The sequence below is a fragment of the Macaca fascicularis genome, chromosome 11 (assembly GCF_037993035.2).
Source record: "Macaca fascicularis isolate 582-1 chromosome 11, T2T-MFA8v1.1".
Taxonomy (NCBI): domain Eukaryota; kingdom Metazoa; phylum Chordata; class Mammalia; order Primates; family Cercopithecidae; genus Macaca; species Macaca fascicularis.
In genome coordinates this window covers 26,347,166-26,369,866 of record NC_088385.1, presented here as the reverse complement: position 1 = coordinate 26,369,866, position 22,701 = coordinate 26,347,166, and the positions used below count along the sequence as shown (strand labels likewise).

General features: G+C 35.0%; 1 protein-coding gene across 31 annotated transcripts in view; it reads left to right on the top strand.

Moving 5' to 3' along the window:
* SOX5 (SRY-box transcription factor 5) overlaps nt 1-22,701 on the top strand; it is a 1,031,820-nt gene that overhangs the window by 912,341 nt on the left and 96,778 nt on the right. For all 31 annotated transcript variants that reach the window (XM_065523881.2, XM_074006410.1, XM_074006408.1 and 28 more), the window contains one exon: nt 9,705-9,790. In XM_065523881.2, the coding sequence (XP_065379953.1) occupies nt 9,705-9,790 (86 nt within the window). The remainder of the gene's footprint in view (nt 1-9,704; nt 9,791-22,701) is intronic.

Below are 22,701 nucleotides of genomic sequence, written 5' to 3'. Positions count from 1 at the left end.
AAAATATCCCTGGATGTAGGCATAAATATAGGATAGTTGTTATTGTTAGTTCTGTGAATGGCAGGGGGCTCCCCCAAGTAGAAGGTACCCACCAATTTCTCTATCAGCCCATGACATGAAAGAAAGCAACATGAGATGAAAGAAAGCAGTTTTCTTCCAAAGTTCCATCTACAGTGTCCTTACTAACTTCATTTTGTCTTAGACTTCTACAAGGCCTCCTCCACCTGGAAATGAGAGTGGTAAGAACAGGGTACTTTCAGTACCAATCTGAGAAGGTTTTGAAATAGGAGCAATCTTCATTGCACTGAAAGGGTGCGTGCTTACTGTTGACCCTCTACCATTTATAATACATGGAAAGGAGGTAGTAAAATGGTCCCGAAGTATAATTTGGTAGTGATAGTGGCCATCTTTTAAGAGACACCTCAGTAAATACAGTTCTTTGACTGTCGAGTCTCTTTCAGGTTGAGTTCTTTCTTGCAGGTTTCCAGAATAACTTTGACACTCTTCTACTTTGCTTATTGTATATTTGGATTAGTTTACATGGTGAATCCTCCTCACTTGATTAAGACTGGGACAGGATTGTATGTGTGTATGTCAGAGAAGGGGTTAATTTTCATATTTCCCAGCACCTAGAGAAGGCGATCTGATGTTTGTCAAGGAGGCAAAACAAAAACAAACAAAAAGAAATGAAAGGCTAATAAAGGAATGAGTCTCCACATTTCAGTGAAGATAATGCCATAAAACTGGCCAAAACTTTTGTATTAGTTCAGTAGATGAAATAGTGTGTGTTGTTGACTCTTGTTAAAACCACATCTGCATTTCACATTTTTCTTCATCCTAAATAAACTTGTTGGAAAAATTGTTTTTCTTAGGCTGTGTTATATAGTATAGAGATGAATTCTTCATAGTATGACTGGAGATAATTAATATCTAAATATGCATAACTATAATAATGGTGCAATTGAATGCTTTTAAAGAGTTAATATGAGCTGTATCATTTGTGTCAGTAGACACTGTAAGCTATGTTATATTCTGAAAACAATAGACTAACATGCCTCAGTATACTTTTTAGCTTTTTGAAATATTTTGGTTTTGAGCTAGAATTTCCTTGCTTGGTCTTGAAATAAGAAGCAAATTAATTTTGGAAAGGCTTAGGGAAAAATTGTTCAAATGGTTAAAACGTAGAGAAGAGTAGAAGAAATTACTTTTAACTACTTGAAAGTCAATTTGAATAACTTACACATGGTTGAACTTTAAAAGTCAAAGTTTTCCATTATATGATTTTTTTACTAAGTATGAACTTCATGAGGTATTTACAAAATAAACCTGTTGTAATTTTTTTTTAGTACAGTTAATTGAGGAATGGCACAAATAGATGACAGTATTTACTTCAATAAAAACTTTTTTTTTACAGCAGCTTCTGTATTTTTCCTTTGCCATTAAAAATTACCCCGACCTTGTTTGTGAAGCTTTGTAGATTCTGTGTCCACTGTAGAACACTGACACATCCATGTAATATATTTTGAATTTTTCAAATTGAGAGTTAAATGACTGTATTGAAAATTTTCACAGGTATTTTATTTGTATTTGCTTTGTTATAACTTGGAGCATACTTCAACCAAAGTAATCTTGGCTTGAAAAAATGGTAACAAGGTAGAGACATGCTCTAAGTTAATCGTGCTTATGTGTTGGGTGAACATCGTTGAAACAGCATAGTGCTGTTAGACAAAAACCTTTTGAAATTAGTCGATATATCGGTTATATTTCTATATTTGAAACTATGTATGATTAAAGATACATAATAACTGTAGTAGTCTTTTAAATTCCTGCTGCCAGTCTTTTGTTTTCCCCAATTCACTTAAACACCAAATATATTGACATAAGGCCGTATATGGCAAACATAAAACATAAATTTGTTACGGCTGCTATAACAAAATACCACAGACTGAGTGGCTTGAACAACAGAAACTTATTTTTTCACAGCTCTGTATGCTATAGAGCTGAGAGCAGAGTATCGGCAGGGTTGTTTTTTCTGATACCTCTCTTTGCAGCCTGTAGATGACCACCTACTCTCTATGTCCACACCTGGTCATACCAGACTCTATTTTGTTTGTGTCCTAATCTGTTCTGCTTATAAGAACACCAGACATATTTGGTTAAGTCCCATGCATATGACTTAATTTTATCTTAAATTACCTCTTTAAAGGGTCTATTTTTAAATATAGTCACCTTCTGGAGTACGAGTAGTAACAACTTGAACATATCAACTTGTAGGCAGGCATAATTCAACCCACAACACATATAAAAATTATTTAGCTTATATAAACTTTCACATACAGGAATACCTCATTTTATTGTGCTTTGCTTTAGTGTGTTTCGTGCAGATTGCATTTTTTACAAATTGAAGGTTTACAGCAATTCTGCATAGAGCGAGTGTGTCAGCAGCATTTTTCCAACAGCATGTGCTCGCTTCATGTATCTTTGTCATATTTTGATAATTTTTGCAATATTTCAAACTTGGTAATTATTATATGTTATGGTGATCTGTGATCAGTGATCTTTGATCTTACAGTTTTAATGGTTTTGGGATGCCATAAACTGCACCCACATAAGATGGGAAGCGTAAAAAATGTTTGTGTTCTGACTGCTTCACAAACTGGTCATTCTCCTCTCTTCCTTCCTCTCCATGGGCCTCTCTATTTCCTGAAACACAACCATGTTGAAATTAGGCCAATTAATAACCCAACAATGGCCTCTGAGTGTTCAAGTGAAAAGAAGAGTCCCACATCCGTCACTTTAAATAAGAAGCTAGAAATGATTGAGCTTGGTGAAGAAGCTGTGTCATAAGTTGGGGTAGGCTGAAAGCTAGGCGTCTTGCACCAGACAGACAAGTTGCAAATGCAAAGGAAAAGTTCTTGAAGGAAATTAAAAGTGCTATGCCAGTGAACACACAAATAATAAGAAAGTGAAACAGCCTTATTGTTGAGTTACAGGAAGTTTGAGTAATTGAGAGAAGATCAGACCAGCCACAACATTCCCTTAAGCCAAAGCCTAATCCAGAGCAAGGACCTGTAACTCTCTTCAATTCTATGAAGGCTGAGAGAGATGAGAAAGCTGCAGAAGAAAAGTTTGATGTTGGGGAGGTTGGTTCAGAAAGCCATCTACCTAACATAAAAGTGCAAGATAAAGCAGCAAGTGCTGATGTAGAAGCTGCAGCAAGTTATCCAGAAGATTTGGCTAAGGTCATTGATGCAAAAGTGGCTACACTAACCAACAGATTTTCAAGGTAGATAAAGCAGCCTTTTACTGGAAGAAGATGCCATCCAGGACTTTCATAGCTAGAGAGGACACATCAATGCCTGGCTTCAAAGGACAAGCTGACTCTTAGGAGCTACTGCAGCTGGTGAATTAAGATGAAGCCAAAGCTCATTTACCATTTTGAAAATCTTAGTTTTTTTTTTAAGAATTAAGCTACATCTACCTTTCCTGTGCTCTATAAATGGAACAGCAAAATCCTGGATGACAGCACATCTACTTACAGCGTGATTTACTGAATATTTTAAGCCCACTAATGACACCCACAGCTCAGAAAAAACATTTCTTTCAAAATATTACTGCTCATTGACAGTTGCACCCAGTCACCCAAGAACTCTGATGGTAGTGTACCAGGAGATGGATGTTGTTTCATGCCTGCTAACACAACACTTGTTCTACAGCCAACGAGTCAAGGAGTAATTTTGACTTTCAAGCCCTATTGTTTCAGAAATACATTTCATAAGTCTCTCACTGCCATAGAGACTCCTCTGATGGATCTGGAAAAAAGTAATTAGTGAAAAACTTCTAGAAAAGATTTACAATTGTAAATGCTATTAAGAACATTAATGATTGATGGGAGGAGGTCAAAATACAAACATTAACAGGATTTTGAAAGAATTCGATTTTACCCCTCTTGGATGACTTTGAGGGGTTCGAGACATCAGTGGAGGAAATAATTGCAGACGTGGTGGAAATAATTGCAGATGTGCTGGAAATAGCAGTAGAACTAGAATTAGAAATGGGGCCTGAAGTGTGACTAAGTTGCTGTAATCTCATGATAAAACTTGAATGGGTGAGGAGTTTCTTCTTATGAATGAGCAAAGAAAATGGTTTCTTGAAATGAATTCTTTTCCTGGTGAAGATGACGTGAGCATTATTGAAATGACAACAAAGGGTTGAGAACATTAAATAAACGTAGTTGATGAAGCAGTGGCAGGATTTGATGGAACTTCAAAGCTGAAAGAAGTTCTGCTGTAGATAAGTGTTATCAGTTAGCATCACATGCTACAGAGAGATCTTTTGTGAAAGGAAGAGTCAATCAATGCTGCAAACTTCATTGTTGTCTCATTTGAAGAAATTCCCACCAGGCACGGAGGCTCATGCCTATAATCCCAGCATTTTGGGAGGCCAAGGCGGGTGTATTGCTTGAACCCAGGAGTTCAAGTCCAGCCTGGTCAATATTACAAAACCTTGTCTTTACAAAAAATTAGCTGGTTGGAGTGGTATGGGCATGTGGTCCCGGCTACCCAAGAGACTGAGGTGAGAAGATTGCCTGAGCCTGGGAGGTCAAGGCTGCAGTGAGTAATGTTTGTGCCACTGCACTCCACCCTGGGCAACAGAGCCAGACCCTGTCTCAAAAAAAAAAAAAAAGAGAGAGAAGAAAAGGAAGGGAATTCCCATTCCCACAGCCACCCTAACCTTCAATAGCCACCATCCAGATCAGTCAGCAGCCATCAACATCAAGGCAAGGCCTTTAACCAGCAAAAAGATTACAACTCATTGTAGGCTCAGATGATAGCATTTTTTTAGCAATAAAGTATTTTTTATTAAGGTGTGTATATTTTTTAGACATAATGCTATTGCACACTTAATAGACTATAGTTTTGTCTGAACGTGACTTTTATATGCACTGTGAAACAAAAAAAAGTGTGCATAACTTGCTTTATTGTGATACTTGCTTTATTGTGGTAGTTGGAACCAAACTTACAATATCTCCAAAGTATTCCTGTGTATACATACATTTACACACATACAATATAGCATGAGTAAAACAAAATAGCTATTTACATATCTGTACATATCCAAAAGAAAGATAATGTTAATTTCATTGATACACATTCATTAATTTAGGAAATAAATAGATTCTAACATAATGCATATTTTAAAATTTTATGGAATAATCTGTATTGCAAGTAATGAGCTTTAAATGTATATATAATTTGATATTAATAATTAGATGCCAGTAAAGCAAAAGTGTCCCAAACATCTGCAGGTGTTTTGCTAAATTTAGGAGTTAAACAAATGTAGGAATACGTCACAAACAAATTTAGGAATATGTCTTTGTCTCTAGGATGGAGAATCAGGTGATCTTTAACACTTCCTACTACTTAACCTCTTTAATAATGCTTCTTAAAGTTTCATTTCTTGTCCATTGCCTTTTCATATCCAGATCTCAAGATTGGAGTATTAAAAGTTTCCCAACTCCTTGTCTTCAATCTCTTTTCCCTCTACTTTATTCTATCACCTGTTATTTAAACTTTTTTCTCTACATTCCTTTAGCATGTCATACTCCTGCTTTGATGCGTTTCACCCTACCTGAAACGTCTCTCCTCCCCTCCACCTGCACATTTTCAAGGCCAAGCTCACTCTTATTTTCTTCTTTAACTATTCCCTTAAGATTGAAGCCAAGCCTAGATTAGTTCTCCCTTACCGCCTATAATATCTATTGATGATGGTCAACATTATTCAAATAAGCACTTAATTAGAAAAGACAGAAATACAGTAAATACAGACCAAGTTTTGTTTTGTCTCACAGCAGCTAGCAGAATTCTGTTCATGAGAAATGTTAAAGTGCTTATGAACTGGTTAATTTACAACAGGGAAAATAAATAATATAAAATGAATTTTCACTGTGAAGAGTACCACAGTCTCTACAATTTTGCTTTTGTTAATTTTAAGATGATGTATCCTAAGTTAAGAATACAAATGAATTACGTAGTTTTAAGCATTTAAATTGTCAATTCTAATAGTCTTACTAGAATAGTATTTACAATTTTAACTAGTTTGCATGAATTTAGCTTTTAAATATCTAAATGTCCTGTTATAAAATTGGATAGTGTTTTGGAGATTAAATATTAAAAATATGAAATGATAAAGCATCATCATGTAATATTGGTTGTCCCTTCTCTCTCCTGTATCATAGGTTTTTGCTCTATTTACTGAATCTTTCTCATTAGCATACGAGCATGGTATGCTAATTTTTCCACATATGTACCTTCTCATAAAGTTTGCTTGATCACACAACTTTCACTAGCTACTGTAAAACACCTCAGTGTAATTGTCTGTTCTAGCACTTCTCAGACTCTAATATGCATACAAATAATCTAGGGCTCTTGTTAAAATTTAAATTCTGATTCAGATGTCACATGTTTCCTACTTCAATAAATTAGCCTAAAACTGTTGTGCCTTAAAACAACAAACATTTATTTGGACACAGCCATGCTGGGTACCTCTGGCTCAGGATCTTTCCCCCTGTAGTCAAGGTACTGGCCTTGATTGCAGTCATCTCTAGGCTTGGCCTGGGGAGAATCTGTTCCAAGCTCCCTTCATTAACTGTTGGTATGCCCCCATTTCTTTGCTTGCTATTGGCCAAAAACATCTGTCTTTTGCTATGTGAGTCTTTCCATAGAGCAGCTCACAACCTAGCTGCTTGCTCCAACAGAGAGGGTAAGGGCAACCAAGACAGCCAAAATATTTTGTAACTTAATCTCAAAAGTAAAATATCATTACTGTAGCCATATTCTGGGCATTAGAAGGCAATTACCAGATCCAGGCCACACTGAAAGGGAGAGGATTACATGGGACATAAATACCAGGGAGTGGGAGTCATTGGAGGTTCTATCTTAGGGGCTGCCTGCACAGTAGCTTTAGGGTGGGTTCTAAAAATGTACATTTCCAAGAAACTCCTAGGTGATGCTAATGCTCCTCATCTAGAATCTTGCATTGAAAAGCAAGGGTCTGCACTTCCTGCCTCCAGTTCCTTTCTTTCGATCATCCTCTCTTGATCAAACTTTTTCTGATTGGGCTTTTTCAACCTCCACTCCACTGAAACCGCCATTGTTGCAGTTGCTAGTGATGTCCACATTATTAAATCCAGCACTGAAAAAAAATGATCACTGTCTGGAAGTCTTTCTTTACTTGGCTTCTGGAATACCAAATTTACATTTCTTCTCAGTCTGTTCTGCAAGTTACCTATCTCCCTGACTATAAATGTTAGTACATCCCACAGTCCAATTTTTTGGACCTCTTTTTTATCTACGATTAACTCCTAAGTGGTCTCATCAAGGCTTACAGCTTAAATTCCAGATACATACTAACCACTCTCAAGTCTATGTCTCCTGTAAGGGCTTTTCCCCTAAAATTTTAACATGTTTATCAAGTGTCTAATACATACCTCAACTTAGATATCTAATCATAATTTCAAACTGAAAATATCTAAAACAGAACTCTTTGTTCGTTCCCCCCAGCAACACCCTTTAGGCCCCACTTGGCAGTCTTGCTTCTAATCGGTGTTTACTAACCCAGTGTATACCACCACATGTCAATCAGTTGTTTTAGTGAAAAACCTGGAAGTCATCCTTGAATCTTCTCCTACTCTCATATGTAACAGTCATTAGGTTTTACCAGTTATACCATTTAAATATCACTTGAGTCCCTGCCTCACTCTCCATCCCCATGTCACCACCCTAGTCTGACCATTATTACCTGTTATACAGTTTTCTGCATCTGTTTACTAGTTGATTACAGCTCTCAACCTCCAACTCAAGTGATTTTATTCCACCCATCTGTTTTCCACGTTCATGATTTCCTTTACCCTACAGGATAAAGTTTAGATCATTTAATATTTACAAAAATCATACATAATCTGGCATGTGACTCCCTCCCCAATCCATTGATCTCATTCCCTACCTGCTCTCTGTACTTCAGCAATACAGGGACTGGGTTATGACTAACACTTCCATTTGATTCTTCATGAAAATTGTCTCCCTGCCTGGAACATTCTTTCTTCCCTTCTTTGTCTAGGTAACTATAATTTAACTCAAGTTTCAGCTTAAACATAACCTTTTCCTGGAGGCTGTGTTTAACCTATTAGACTAGGTTTGGGACATCCACAGTACAGTCCACAGCATTATCTATTTCATTGTCTTAACTGCCATTATATTTGATACTAATCATTTAATTATCTTTTTCTCCCATTAAACTGTAAGCTTTTGGAAGGCCAGATCCGCAGAGGTAGATCCAGCTATTTTGAAGCCTAAAAAATAACCTGGCAGACTCTCTTTAGAATAAAAATGCAAAAATTTTATGTACTGAGGCACACACACACACACACACACACACACACACTTAGGTACAAAAGTGAATATTCATTTATAACAAGAAATCACAACAAATTACAAAAACTGATAAATATAAAAATATATGACAAATATAAAAATATATAGTGAACATACTGCAAGAGGCCATTTCCAAAAGCCCAAAGTTTAAGCTTCATTAAATTCCCAGTAAATTCACATCTGCATATTAATCTTTTCCAAAGCTTTATGTCTAGTGCCAAGAGGAGTGCTTAATACATAGCAGTTACTCGATAAATGTTTTTGAATGGCTATATTAACTGAGTTATTTTAAGTTATATTTTTCATGTATATAGTATTCAACACATTTTTTATAAATTAGATTTCTACAAAATGTTTTGTGTATTACAGAATTATTCTATTATTTTTAGTTATTTGCTATGGTCATGTGTCAGATAACAAATAATGTACATTACTTTTATTTCTTAGCAAGTCACTGGGCCCTATGCAACTATTGTACCTCTTTACTCATTAAGAAAAGCCCCTTGATTTGCATCAAAAATAAGCAGACTAATCTTCTCTATGTGCTTCTCTGTATGTTTGTGTGTGTGCCTATATTTTTACAGGTCATATAACAATAAAACTTCAGGATTAATTTTGAATTACTATGTATTTTTAATAGATAAAAAACTTTAGGGGGGAAGCGATCTATTTTCCATTTTCATTACAATATAGTTTTGTAAACATTTATCCCTGGATAACAAAGATGTCAACATTTCATATAACTTGAAAAACACATAAAATATTTTCTTCATTGTTAATTTGTCCATAAGATATTCTTTAAGAGATTATTTGAATCAAGACAGTAACATAGCATTTCAAAGATAAGCTACTTTGTTTAAATCTTTGGAGTTTAATTCATTAAAATAAAAGTAAGTTAAATTCCTTTTATAATAATACTGTAAATTTGCTGAGGAGTTACTGTGCTCGTATTAAAATTGTGTGTGTGTGCACGCGCGTGTGTGTTATAAAGTGCAGCCCTCCGATCAATGCTCACTTTCCCTCCCATTTTCCTAAATACATCATGAAAAAAGGATGAGGTTTCCGCCTTAATTGCTTGTGCCTTTTATTCACATTCCTCTCTCAGCCAGAATTGTGAAAAGAGTGTTAGTAAAAGGCTGCACAATAGAGCTTTTCATTAGGCCTCAGCAAGGCACACAAAAGAAGGCTTTTGGAAAGAGTGAATGCATGAGTTTAATTTGCAGGTGGAGAGTAGATAAAAGGTGCTGACGCCTCTATTATTCTCTTACTTAGGTGACCCTTACCCTGTTCAGCTGATCCCAACTACCATGGCAGCTGCTGCCGCAGCAACACCAGGCTTAGGCCCACTCCAACTGCAGGTAAGTCAGGAAACAATACAGAGGAGACAAAGGTTAAGTAAATATCGAAAACAGCTATTATGGTGTTAAAGCAAAATAAAACTGACTCGTGATATTTGTCTCACACTTTCTGTTTTTAAATTTATTTGTACTGATCCTCAACCAAAAGTTGAAATGTTGACTCTCTTAATTTTTAGCCCTGTTTTCTGCACTAAACATAGCTTATTGCATTTCTTTTCTTGCCTGTATGTTTAAGAAAGTGAGCTGTAGTTTTGCTTTGACGACCGTGTGCCATAATTTTGTCACAGAATGGTCCTTATCAAGGTAAAAAGAACAAAACAACCTGCAAAAGGTATTCAGACACTTGAGGAGCAAGGCGACTTAACAAAAATGCATTTAAAATTGCTCAGGATGCCCGGTATCATTGAAATGGTCTGTAGGTCTCTTTGTTCTCCTGCTAATGCCAGCTCAGTTGGGCAAGCAAGGAAAAGTAGACCAAATAAGCTGGAGACTAAATAAGCACAACTTTATCCCAGTCATCACAATTAGGACTTTTCTAGCCATGCGGAATACATATTCCTATAATCCGAGAATGTCAACGATAATTTTACTAGATGTCCAAGTGATATGAGAAGCTTTGTCTCTGAGGTTGAAAAGAAAATCAATACAATTAGTGTAACAGGTAGCTTTGATTAACTGTTGACATTTTTGAATCAGCATCCCACAAAACATTCCTTAGTTTCTATCGCTATGGACCTTGTGATTATGCAAGTAATGGGAATAGAAAATCATCTCATAATAGGATTACTCTCCTCTTGTGAGAAGTTTCATATGTTCGTTATCCTGAAAGACACAGTATGCCTAAGAAGTCAGAGATAAAGCAGTTATACTTAATAATTTATTTTTCCTCGTGAAAAGGTATTGTCATGATAGATGATCTTAGTCTATAAGGAAAATATAGTTTTATATTGTAGCATCAAGAGACAGATACATCTGGCCTGCACATGGGTTTATCAGAAGACCTGGTGGGTTTCTGAAAGGCCAGTTGAGTTTCACAGGAGGAACTACCAGTGTGAAAGCTGAGACATACTGTGTTCTACAGAGGTTAATAACATTCATTTCTATTCTACCTTTTCTGCGAAGAACTACACTGTGAATATCTGTTTTCTTTGAGCTGGAAATGCCTTGGGAAGTGTTGGAGCCATGGGGACAATAAAAGTAACATAACATTTGTTACCCTTTGAAATGGCATCTGGGGAATAACTATAACACGAAAAAGTGATTGTAATAGGTAAAACAAAAAAGAGTAGTGGAATTAGCAAGAGGGAATAATATCCAGCAATAGATTAAATATAGGAATAGGGGTTTTAGAGATTTCAGATGTTGGTTTTCAAAGCAAGTTAGACATTCTCCTTTGACCGTTGGATTAGTGACGAGAGGAAGTGAGAGCAAATTAGAGGCAACTCCTATGTTCATTGCAGGACTCTCTTCGAAAGTAGCTATGTTAAGCAACAATCTAATCAACTTTTCCTATAGAGACAGTATGAGACTATTTGATGCTGATTTTTATTTTTATTCTTATATTTGAGATTATCTTGAGATATTAAAATATAAACAGTTTTGTCACTGAACAAGAGAAACTTTAGACACCAAACATATCTGCTGTTACTTTACCTATGATTTGATATGTAAACGGGGTAAAGTTCCTTTCATACAAGTGGTATTGTACCCATTAAAATGCATGAGTTGTATAGCCCCAAATAATCAATACTGTAGTATAACAAGAAAAGTAATAATCCAAAAGTTTTTCATGGAAAGCCATCAGCTACTATTAAAACACATTCACATAAACATACAAAAACACGAGTTGTTTGTTTGTTTGTTTGTTTGTTGCAGTGAGAAAATAACTGTTATTCAGAATCAAACACATGACTAAAACATGTTGTGTCAGAGAACCTGGCTTTTCTTTGAAGTGGACTGACTCTCACTTTTGCTAGGGTGCTTACACTAACTCACTTTTCTGCTTGTTCCTAACACAGTATTCACAGACCCCTTGACCTTGACTTCAGCCTTCCCCAGAGCTATAAAAAGGATATCTGTTACTCTCCCTCCCCTTGCCTTAAAATAGCATCCAAATTCTTTTTTTCTCCACAAACCTGCCGAGATGGGTGACAGAAAAGCTAACTATAATGCCGAGTCAGATGTTTCATTATAAGCCTTACCTAAAATTCACCCCAGTCTTTGAAACCTATTTTTGAGATGTTTCATCTCAGTGGAGTATAATATATGGGTCAGTTTTAATTTTCTCCAAAATCTGCTTTTAATTATGCTCTGTTAAATCTCTATTTTCCATCTCTTAATACCTTGAGTAGACTGCATCACTTTCCAGTCCTTTCAGTTATTAAAATTCAGTCCTGATGGAAACTTTAATCTTATATCCACTTCATATCTCACTGTTTCACCTTCCATCGTTAGTTAAGAATCCCAGCTCTAGAGACCAGAAGTAAGAAGGGTGCAGCTTACTCTTTTGTTCTTCAGCTCCAATTTTGTTCCTGTGCAGATGTGGGTTTAGGAAGGTATGTCTGCCCTGAGATACCGTGGAGACGGTGTGTGTGTTATTTTCTTGTGTATTGAACAGCTTTTCTTGGTCTGTTAAGAGAGGGGAAGCCAGGTCTGTTGATCTATGCTTCCTGCCCTTTTTTTTTATTTGGGATGTCACCACTACTGGCCAGGAGCTACATGGGTAGCATGACACCTGCCTTTGTTCACCCTCTGTGCTGCTCCATGGAGAACCCTGTAGTCTTCTGCTGAGGTCCTCTTCTGTGCCCTGTTAGAGCTGTGGTGGTAGCACATCGCAGTCCTCATCTCAGCCTGCAGCAAACACCACACTGTTTTCCAGCAACACACCTCCAGCTTTAGATAACTTCAGTAGAGAAAACAGGCATTACTGTGTCTTTAGTTACATAATACACCACCAAGCTGTACACTGTCCAGTTCTCCTAAGACCTTTCTACGGATGGAGGAGTCTTTAGGTTTTTAGCTCAACGAAAAACCCGTTGAGGAACAATGTTCAAGTTTTTGCTTTATTCTGGCTTCTCCAGTTTCTACGAATTCTGCTCTTTGGGTAAGCAGGGAAGACCACTAAGAACCAAGCCACCCTGTAAAGCTGTTAACCAAGTCTTCTCTCTCCTCAGCTCCCTCACCAGACATGAGCTCATATGTATTGTGGGAATGGAAAGATGGGGTGAGAAGAATGAGAGAGGTGAGATACAGTCATGAACTTTGACTGAAGTAGGGCCAGGACAGCAAGGTTTCAATAAGGGGAGTATGATTGGTGGTGTGGGTGCTGTCTAGTACCAATTGTTGGTGTCTTTCTTTAGAACCATTGAAGAGTTTGTTGTTGTTGGCTTGTTCTTACTTGTTTTCTATTTTTGTTTAATCTGTTCGTGTATGTTTTAAGTAGGTAGTGATAAACTCACAGCTATACTTGATAAGGCAGCAGTAAGATGGGTTGAGGTAACAGCAGGAAGACCATTTGGAGTAACAACTGAAATAGCCTTGTCAAAGAACTAGTGGTTTTATTCAATGGTAATGTGGAGGGGATATATATTTTAAACACAAAATGATGCTGTCATATATATTTTAAATACAAAAGGATGCTGTTTTCTTTTCCTTGGGTCCAAACCTAATGATTTTAACGCATGTAAAGTGCCATAACAACTGATATCACTAGTTTATATGACCCATGGTTATGGAATATTTTCTTAAGCTAGTTTCTCTGGCAAAGATTTTCCAAAGATTATCTTATTTAATTCATATTACAAGATTTTGTGTTATGTATTAATATCTCCATTTGGCAAAGAAGAAAGCTGAGTCACAGAGTCCAAAATCCATGGCTTTAAACAATTATATTTGCTTCTTCAAGTACAGGAGACTTTATGTTAATCTTTGGAGACATTGGCCCTCTTCAGACATTTGTTAACTCATAACCAGCTAATGAAATTATAACAATAATGCTGACTGACATTAATACAAATACTCTCTGTGCTTTGCAATAATGAAAGAAGTAGCAGGATTCGTAATGACAGCTATCTACTTCAGACTCTGAATTTTCTATTTGATGCCTCTTTGCATGGATATATGTTAATTCAAGTACTTCTTTTTGAACACCTAGATTAAATAAGGGACATTATAAATCTATTCCTACTTATGGTTGACTTTACTTACCTACCATATGTGTTTTCATTTGAAATAACCTTTTGCATATAATTATTCGCACTTGGATAATATTATGATAAGCAAATCCAAAATTTTTATTAAAGAGTGCAGACAAGTACAATTATTTTAAAACACAAGCAAAATGATATGCTTTAAAGGAAACTACTGTTTATTACTTAACTATTATTTTATGTCCCTGGAGATCCTTATATAATAAAAAATTCTTCATGTAGAAACATCACCTTACTGTGTACTTTCAGAAGCAGTTAAAATATTCTAAAAATCTTCATATATATTTATTTTTATGGAGAAAGTCAGCTTAATCTAGATCATGTATATAAATAATACAAATTAGCATGTACCATAGACACAATTTATTATTTTAATATTAAATCTGTCTTTTTCTTTATGCATTTTAAATCTTCCTTGAGCTTCAAATTCGCATAAGCCCACTGCTTGTTGACTATGAAGAGGAAATATACAGAAATTTACAGACACTGTAAACTGAGTCCAAAACGGAACTCATCAGGGGTTGTCTGCCTTGTCCCTAGACTTCCTTATTCTTTGATCTTAGTGAATGACTCCATTTCATCTATTTTTCAACCCAGAAACATGAGAGCTCTTCTTAGCTTCTCTTCCTCCCTCTTCCCCATACATTTATTCATTCACTAGCTTTTCATTCCACGTACTAATAAACCAAGAATCTATCAATTTTCTTCCATCATAATTGTCACTCATTTGGGTTGAGCTATCCTTACTACGTTCCTGATTCACCACAGCAGCCCCTAAACTGGTCTTCTGTCTTCATCTTGAGCCCTTCAATGCACTCTCCACTATACACTATACATTAGTCAGAATAATCTTTCTTTTTTTATTTTTTTTTATTTATTATACTTTAAGTTCTAGGGTACATGTGCACAACGTGCAGGTTTGTTACATGTGTATACATGTGCCATGTTGGTGTGCTGCATCCATTAACTCGTCATTTACATTAGGTATTTCTCCTAATGCTATCGCTTCCCCTCTCCCCACCCCATGACAGGCCCTGGTGTGTGATGTTCCCCATCCTGTGTCCAAGTGTTCTCATTGTTCAGTTCCCATCTATGAGTGAGAACATGCGGTGTTTGGTTTTCTGTTCTTGCGATAGTTTGCTCAGAATGATGGTTTTCAGCTTCATCCATGTCCCTTGCTGATTTTAGAAAATTTTGTCATGTCCTCTTCTTGCTCAAGGACCTTAAATGACTCTCTGGTGTTTTGAAGTTCTTTCTCAACTCTGGATCTTTACAAGTGGTGTTTCCTCTTCCTGGACTAACCCCAGGAAATAAACCCATTACTCACCATCTTTACTAACCATCTCCCACTTACCCCTCAGGTTTCAGGTTAAAACATCACTTTTTTCAGGGAAGAATTCACTGGTCTTAAGTCTGGCTTAAAGTAGCTCCCGTGTGTTCTGAGAGCACGCTGCATTTCCCTTCTCACATTGCTGGTAGAATGTTTTAAATCCTGCTTTCTGGCATCTACCAGATGGTAAAGTCTGTAAAGTCAATGGTTCACCATCATTTGTACTTAACCAAGAGCTTGAAATATTTTATGGACTCAAGAAATATGTGTTAAATAGAGAATGAAGAATGAATCATAACAGTGTACTTTCGTTAAATTATTCATATATTTTTCTCAAATAGCTATCCTGCTTTATAATATTGAAATTAAGCTGAATACTAATAATTAGTTTTCTATATTAATTAATCTCCACCTTTTAAAATGAGACAATAGCAGAATTTCAAATATCAAAGGCATGGTTTGCTGATAGAGGAAAAAAATAGTTTGAATTTGGTTAATTAAGATAATGTTGAAATTTTATAATAAACTGTCTCATTTAATGAAATAAAAGAAACGTATGAAAACACTCGCTGTGCCTAGTCGCATGTTTGGCACTACAATGTTTACAAACATTAATTTTGTAACTGTTTTGCTCCACATCACCTACTCAGTCTATTCCAGATACATTAGGCTCTTTTCTGGCCCTTGTCTTACCAAGGCATAGTCCCTTCCTAGAGTTTTGTGCTAGCTCCTCCCTCTAGCTCTTCCCTCTGCATGGAAGGCTAAGTCTTTCACTTCATTCATGTATTTACTCTAATACCATCTATCTGAGGCCTACCTTAACCAACCTACTTAAAATCCTAAGATGGATCCTAAGAGATACCACACTTCCTAGCTCTTTTATTCTACATTTTTCTCTATAGCACCAGTCATCTTCAAATATACTATAAAATGTATTATGTTTCTTATGTATTGTCTTTCTTTTCCAAATGTACCACCCCACAAGGACAGGAATCGTTGCTGTTGTTCAATAATGTATCTCAGGTATCCAGAAGAATGCCTAGCAAATAGCAGGTATTCAATGCATACTTACAAATGAAAGAAACTATCAACTATCATGGCTAATGGTCATAAGAAGTTTTAATAAAACAAAGCAGTATATATTGATTTCTGCAGTAAATGATATTAATTTAATGGCCAGGGAACTTGATATTTTATCTTGCCCCCATTGGAAGATTCTAAGAGTATGCAAAGTCCACAGCTCTCTCTCTCTCCTGTTCTTTCCTCCCTTTACCTTATCATAACAATGGATTGCTGCATAAAGAATGTGTTTTAGCACTTATTACAGTTTATCTAATTCTTTTAAAATCATTATAATTTACACGAAAAGACCAAATGTTACAATACTTGAGAATTCCTATATTATGTGTTAGTGTATGTATAGACATATATAAAAATATGAACTACTAGAGGTACTTTTATTTGACTCATTATGGCTTATTCTGCCAATACAATACTGAAGTAAATTATTTCTAAATAATGAAAGCATTTGTTTATCAAAATAATTACTAGCCAATTAGCAATACCATACACTGAGTTTACCTTCTTCTCTCTTCCTCTCCTTCCTTCTTTTTTTCATTCTTCTACATCCTCAAGTACTCTTTTTTATCTCCAAGAGCCAATGATGATTTGGATATTTACTTATTTATTATACTGATGCTGACTCTTTTTAAAGGCGAGGGATTCATTTATATAGCTTACTTATCTATGTTCATTTTAATATTAAAAATGAATATCACTATTTACACAAAATGAAGTTACACTTTGAATTTTTGGACATTTGTGACAAGATAAAATCAGCTAAGTGAATCATCTGTTTCTAATTAATAAGATCAAATGATGGCAACAGTCCATCTAGCATTTATTTCTCATATTCATTTTTGTTATAATTTGCATTTTTACTTAATGGGCATCATGAATATTTTTAATAGTAGTAATTCTTCTGTAATGTACTGTTTCTGTTTTTTGCTACACTTCTAAGATTTGAGATTAGAAGGAAATATTTATCCAATTATTTCTCACTTTATAAATACTGTATTTGTCTTGGCCAAAAGATGGTTACCACCTGTTCTACCTATAGGAAGCCAAAAATGTTGACTCCAACCAATGATTGATAGTGATAAGCAGAAGGAAAAAAAGATTGAAATTCTTTTTGGACGGTCTTACTTAATTCAAAATAAGCAAGTAGCGTTCAATCATGATTTTTATTGACTTAATTAAACTTTTACAATTATTTTAGTAGGACTATTTAAAAAATTCATAATAATATTTTTGGAATAAAGGCTCAAAATTCCAAGTTATCATAAATGAAACCTCATGGGCTTACAGCTTCAGTAACCAGTAATAGTAGTAGTATGCATTCTCTGGAATAGAGAAAATGATAGATGATGTGTGATCGTGTTAGAGAATGAATCATACAAAATATCAACTGAAATCAATCTTTTTTTCTTAGCAATCATAGGTATAGGAAGTAATATTGGAAATGGCTTAAGCTCCTGCCTGATGGAGAGTAACATCAATGTAGAGGTAGATGAAATACTGAAGCTCATCTTTTTATCAAACTCCTGCTAGTCTCTGAAGAAGGTCAATAATTATGACAGGACACAGATAAATGAATATTCCATATATCCCAGCACTGTGAGTGACTGAGCATGGCCTTATATGCTTGGCCAAGGGAAACTTCCAGAAAATCAATAAGGAAGTAATAACCATATAGAAAGATCTAGATGTGAGGATTTTTATCTTGTTATTGAAGGAATTACTTACAATCATGTATACTTGCTAAGTATTCATCTTTACCTACCCAACTATTGTACTACTTGGTTAAACTTTTAGGTCGTATCATTTTCATACAGGGTGAATAATGATCAACTGCTCTTCATTTCAGTCGCAACCCTGGTGTGCTGTTTGCTGCTGGACTTCTGTGTGCATGCGTGAGTTTTCTTGCAGGTTAAAAGACTGAATTCCCTCTTTTCCTCTGCCTTCGACCCTGAGCCTGGAGGGCAGACAGACAGAAGCACACATATGATTAATACAGCACAGCTGCAAGAGTGAGTCATTTGCATATGTATTAATAGAGGCAAAAAAAACCCCAACAACAATTAAATTATATACAGAGACAATCTGCATACTAAAGAACATATGCAAATAGGCCTGAAAAAGTGCAGCCAACATTTTCTCTGACTTTTCCAAGCCCGTATGGGCTAGAGTCAGAGCCCAGCAGTTTTTCAAGAATCCGCTTTAAGGAAGAATCTATTAGGAACTGCTTCCATAGTTGTTACCACCTCTAGAGTTCCCAGGAGGTGCTTGACATTTGGTCAAAGGAGTCAGTACACACAGTGTCTTTTTCATACTATTTCTGGGTTTTCTTGCTTTCAGCAGCTTCATGTCTCACTACATGCTAACAGAAACATCAGTCCACATGTGTTTTTCCAAAGTGTTCATTTTTATTGTAATGACCAATTAAATAAATGGTAAACTTTAAAATTATATTTGAAATTTTGTTATTACCTATACTGAAGCTATATAACTTTAGTCAGTACCAGGTTTTCTGGTCACAAGTCCGTGCCCATTCCTTGATAGTATCCTGTGTTATCTTAATCAAAACATATTTAAGTGACTCTAAAATGTTTTTGGGCTAATTAATGTACATAAAGGAATTGCTGGCCCAAGACCAGCAACAGATGTAATTCTACGAACACTACCAATTTCTTGAAATTTCTAAAGTATCCTTTTTAAAATTTTATCAAGAAAAACAGAAATATTCAGTTTTCTAATCTTGGCTATGGATAAGAAGAAAGGGCAACTAATATTTTTCAAGTTCACAGATTATGTTTATCTTAGAAACTTGTTCTTCAGCCTAATTGTTGGTTTAGTTTATGTTACTAGTATTCTTTAATTTATTTAAGGAATGTTTTATAAAGACAAATTCAATCTTGGGAGTAAAATTTTACCTAAGTAAAAGTTATCACCTTAATAGGACCAATAACCCAAATGAAGACAGATGCTCCTTAAGAGGAACAAATGCTAGGGTTTTTGTTGTTGTGGTGGTGGTTGTTGTTGTTGTTGTTGTTGTTGATACTAGAAAACTATTTAATGTTATCCATGGATTTTTATCCATTGTTTCTATGGTTAAGTCAAAGCATGCAACTGGGATATACAAATTGCATTACATACAACTTGTAACATAGAGTGGAGTCTTAATTAAATATACAGAGGAAAATTTACTTAATTATATATAGATACACACAAAAATTTAATGTCTTAGGGGATAGAGGAAAGATAAAAAGATGAAAGCAACTTTATTTTATTAAGCTATTATCTTTAGATTAATATTTTAAGAAGCACTTCATTTAGTGAGAGGCAGTATAACATAATGGCTATGAGTGTGGTTCTTGCAGCCATCTCTTCCTTAAACGATCATACTGTTACTTACTAGCTCTGTAACTCTGGGCCAGTTACCTAACCTCTCCATGCCTAAATTTTCTTGTCTGTAAAATGGGTATAAATGATCTCTTATTGTTGAGGATTAAATGAGATAATGCATGCAAAATTTTAGAACAATAAATGTATTATTTCTCAAATACCATGTGCTGGATTAGAGTTAATATTTAATAGTATTAGCTGATTAATAACTGTTATTAGTAGGTTTGAGAACTATTTTTTGTTGCTTAAAGGAAGTCTTGAAAATTAGGGCATGACAGACTTTCCTTATGTTTCAGAGCAGCATCTAAAGTATGTTAATAAAACTGAGACAACATGTCTTATTTTTGAAGAAATAATTTCATTCGCCTCTGTGGTATAAAATAAAGGCCCATCTCAAGAATCTATGGTAGGCAATGAGTTTACTTATCCAGAAGACAATCTGGGTAGTTTCCTGAAGGGTAGTTTTTCATATTTTGCTATTGTTTGTTCCTTGTTACAGTATTTATATCTGTAAAATGAGAATAACATCTCCAGTCAATTCCCATTTTTCCATGGAGGTAATGCAAATGAATTGTTTCTATGTGCTGCCTCTAACTATTCTAAATAAATTTCTTACGAAGTCTAAAATAAATTATGTTTACATAGGTGCTTTTAATGTAATATGCAACTTTTTGTAAATAATATAAAGTATTTTCTTGTATAGCCATTCAAACTTATTTATTTCCTAGGTAATAGACACATGTCCTAGATACACTAGGATACATGTCCTTTATTCCACCTATATATTGTCCATAGCAAAATTATTTCTTGAATTGAGAAAATTTTTCTTTGACCAAACAGTTTTATTTCACACTTGAATGTGAAAGTGAATTATTTTTATAGACCCATAGTATCCTGGAAACTTTATTTATTCAGCAAATATTTATTCTTTGTAAGCTATTGAGCTAAGCATTATAAGGAATGCAAAGATGAATCAGTCAAGGATCCTTGGTGGATCATAGAGGAGGTTGAAATGAAAGAGAATGAATGAAATATGAAAGTGGAATAGAGTTTGAAGAAAGGCAAACAACCTATCATTCAAACAAGTATATTTGAAATGAAAAAGACCGCACAGATGGTTGAAAATGTTGTTTCAAACTATTCACCGGACTCCAAGTATGTTCAAGCACCCTCCAAATAGTACCATTGACTTTTATTTGTTTTATATATTAAGTTCTACCGGTTAAAATTGAGTTAAAGATTTCTGCTGCTAAACAAAACTTAAAAACCATTCTTCTATTCCAGCTCCTTAATTTTATGGATGAGGCAATTTAGACTCTAAATAGTGACCTGGCTAAACAGATATTAACGAAAGGGTTCCCGGAATCCTAGCAACTGACAATTAAATCTAGCTTCTTCCCATTTTGCCATGATAGTCTTAAAACTAAATGCATATATATTTTATATGTTATTTTTAAGTTGTTTTGTTTAAAAATGATGGGAAGAGAAATTGTTAATTTTGCACTTAGGCCATTAAATTAAGAAAGAATGAAAAAAACAATGGTTAGGATTTGCATATTGGTAACAATGGCAACCTTCTGAATTGCTTTCATTTTGCTGAGTTCAGTGATTGTGTTCTGTGAATTAATTCTTTTGTGGAAAGCTATTGAAAGATCAAGGAATTTAGAAAACAAAACAACAGACAAGCGTGCTGTTTCATATCTATTTGTACATAGAAGGTTCAAAGTGAGATTGTTTACATCACAAGTCTTGATGACATTTTATTTGCTTTTTAGAAGAAAGATAGTATTCAAAAATGATTATATAATCATGCAGATAAGATGTTGCAGTCATGAATGAACTGTTCTGAGAGAAAGACCAAGAAGAAAAACCACATTACAATTTTGAGCTGGGTTTGGTTGGCAAGTGTCTTCACAAGACTTGAAAATAGAGCCCTATTTGATTCCTACAGAGAAAAAAAAAAAAAAAAGCTTCAGCCAGCCATGCACATTTCAAATTTGCTGTCTCCTGTGGAAGTTTCAGTATTTTCCTGCCAAATTGAGGGTATGAAAACAAGACGAAAGGGAGGGATGAACTCTAGTTTTTCCATTTTTCTTAACCTTGACCTTTCTCTTAATGCCATACTCCTTTTTCTTATCCAAACGCTCCTTGAATGAAGAAAATGAACAGGAAGAAATGGAGGAACAGACTCAAAGTACGCTCACAAATTATTTGCTACAGTGAGCTTTGGGGCAGCGTAATTAATGCCTCTAACATGAAAATTACAACATTATGTCTTGCTTTCTCTACTACTGGAACTTCTTCAACATATAATTTTAAAAGTAATAGTGTTAGTGAAAGTTACAATTACCTCCTTTATGGAGTGAAGCAGAACTATAGAAAATATTGTCCTTTCATCTGTAATAGTTGCTTAAGATAACAGAGATAATTCCATCTGAAATTTCACTATACTGTAGTATATGACTCCTACTATTTTAAATATGCTCTCCAAGTATTTTTCATATGGCTAGTTTCCCACCCCAACCCCTGGCTTTCATTCTTTGGTTTAAAAGAAATTTTAAATTAGTAGGAATAGTACAACTAAAATATTTGATTAATAGAAAGGAGATAAGCAAAGACACTTAACCAAACAACAACAAAAAAAGTTAAACCAAACAATAAAAAAAAGTAAAGGCCCTTACACGTTCTCTGCTTTTATTCTTATTTTGGTTTGATTCATCCTGCTTCTGGTTTTCTTCCAGAGAAATTTTAAATTTTGATATTTTTGTGTCACTTGAGATATAAGCCTAGCATTAAATATAATATAAAACCATAAAATATCAAGTTTTTATACATAGAATATTTGCATTGTAACCAGTTAGTATTATAATGCTATATTGAGAGAGAGTAACCAGTTAGATGACTTTGAT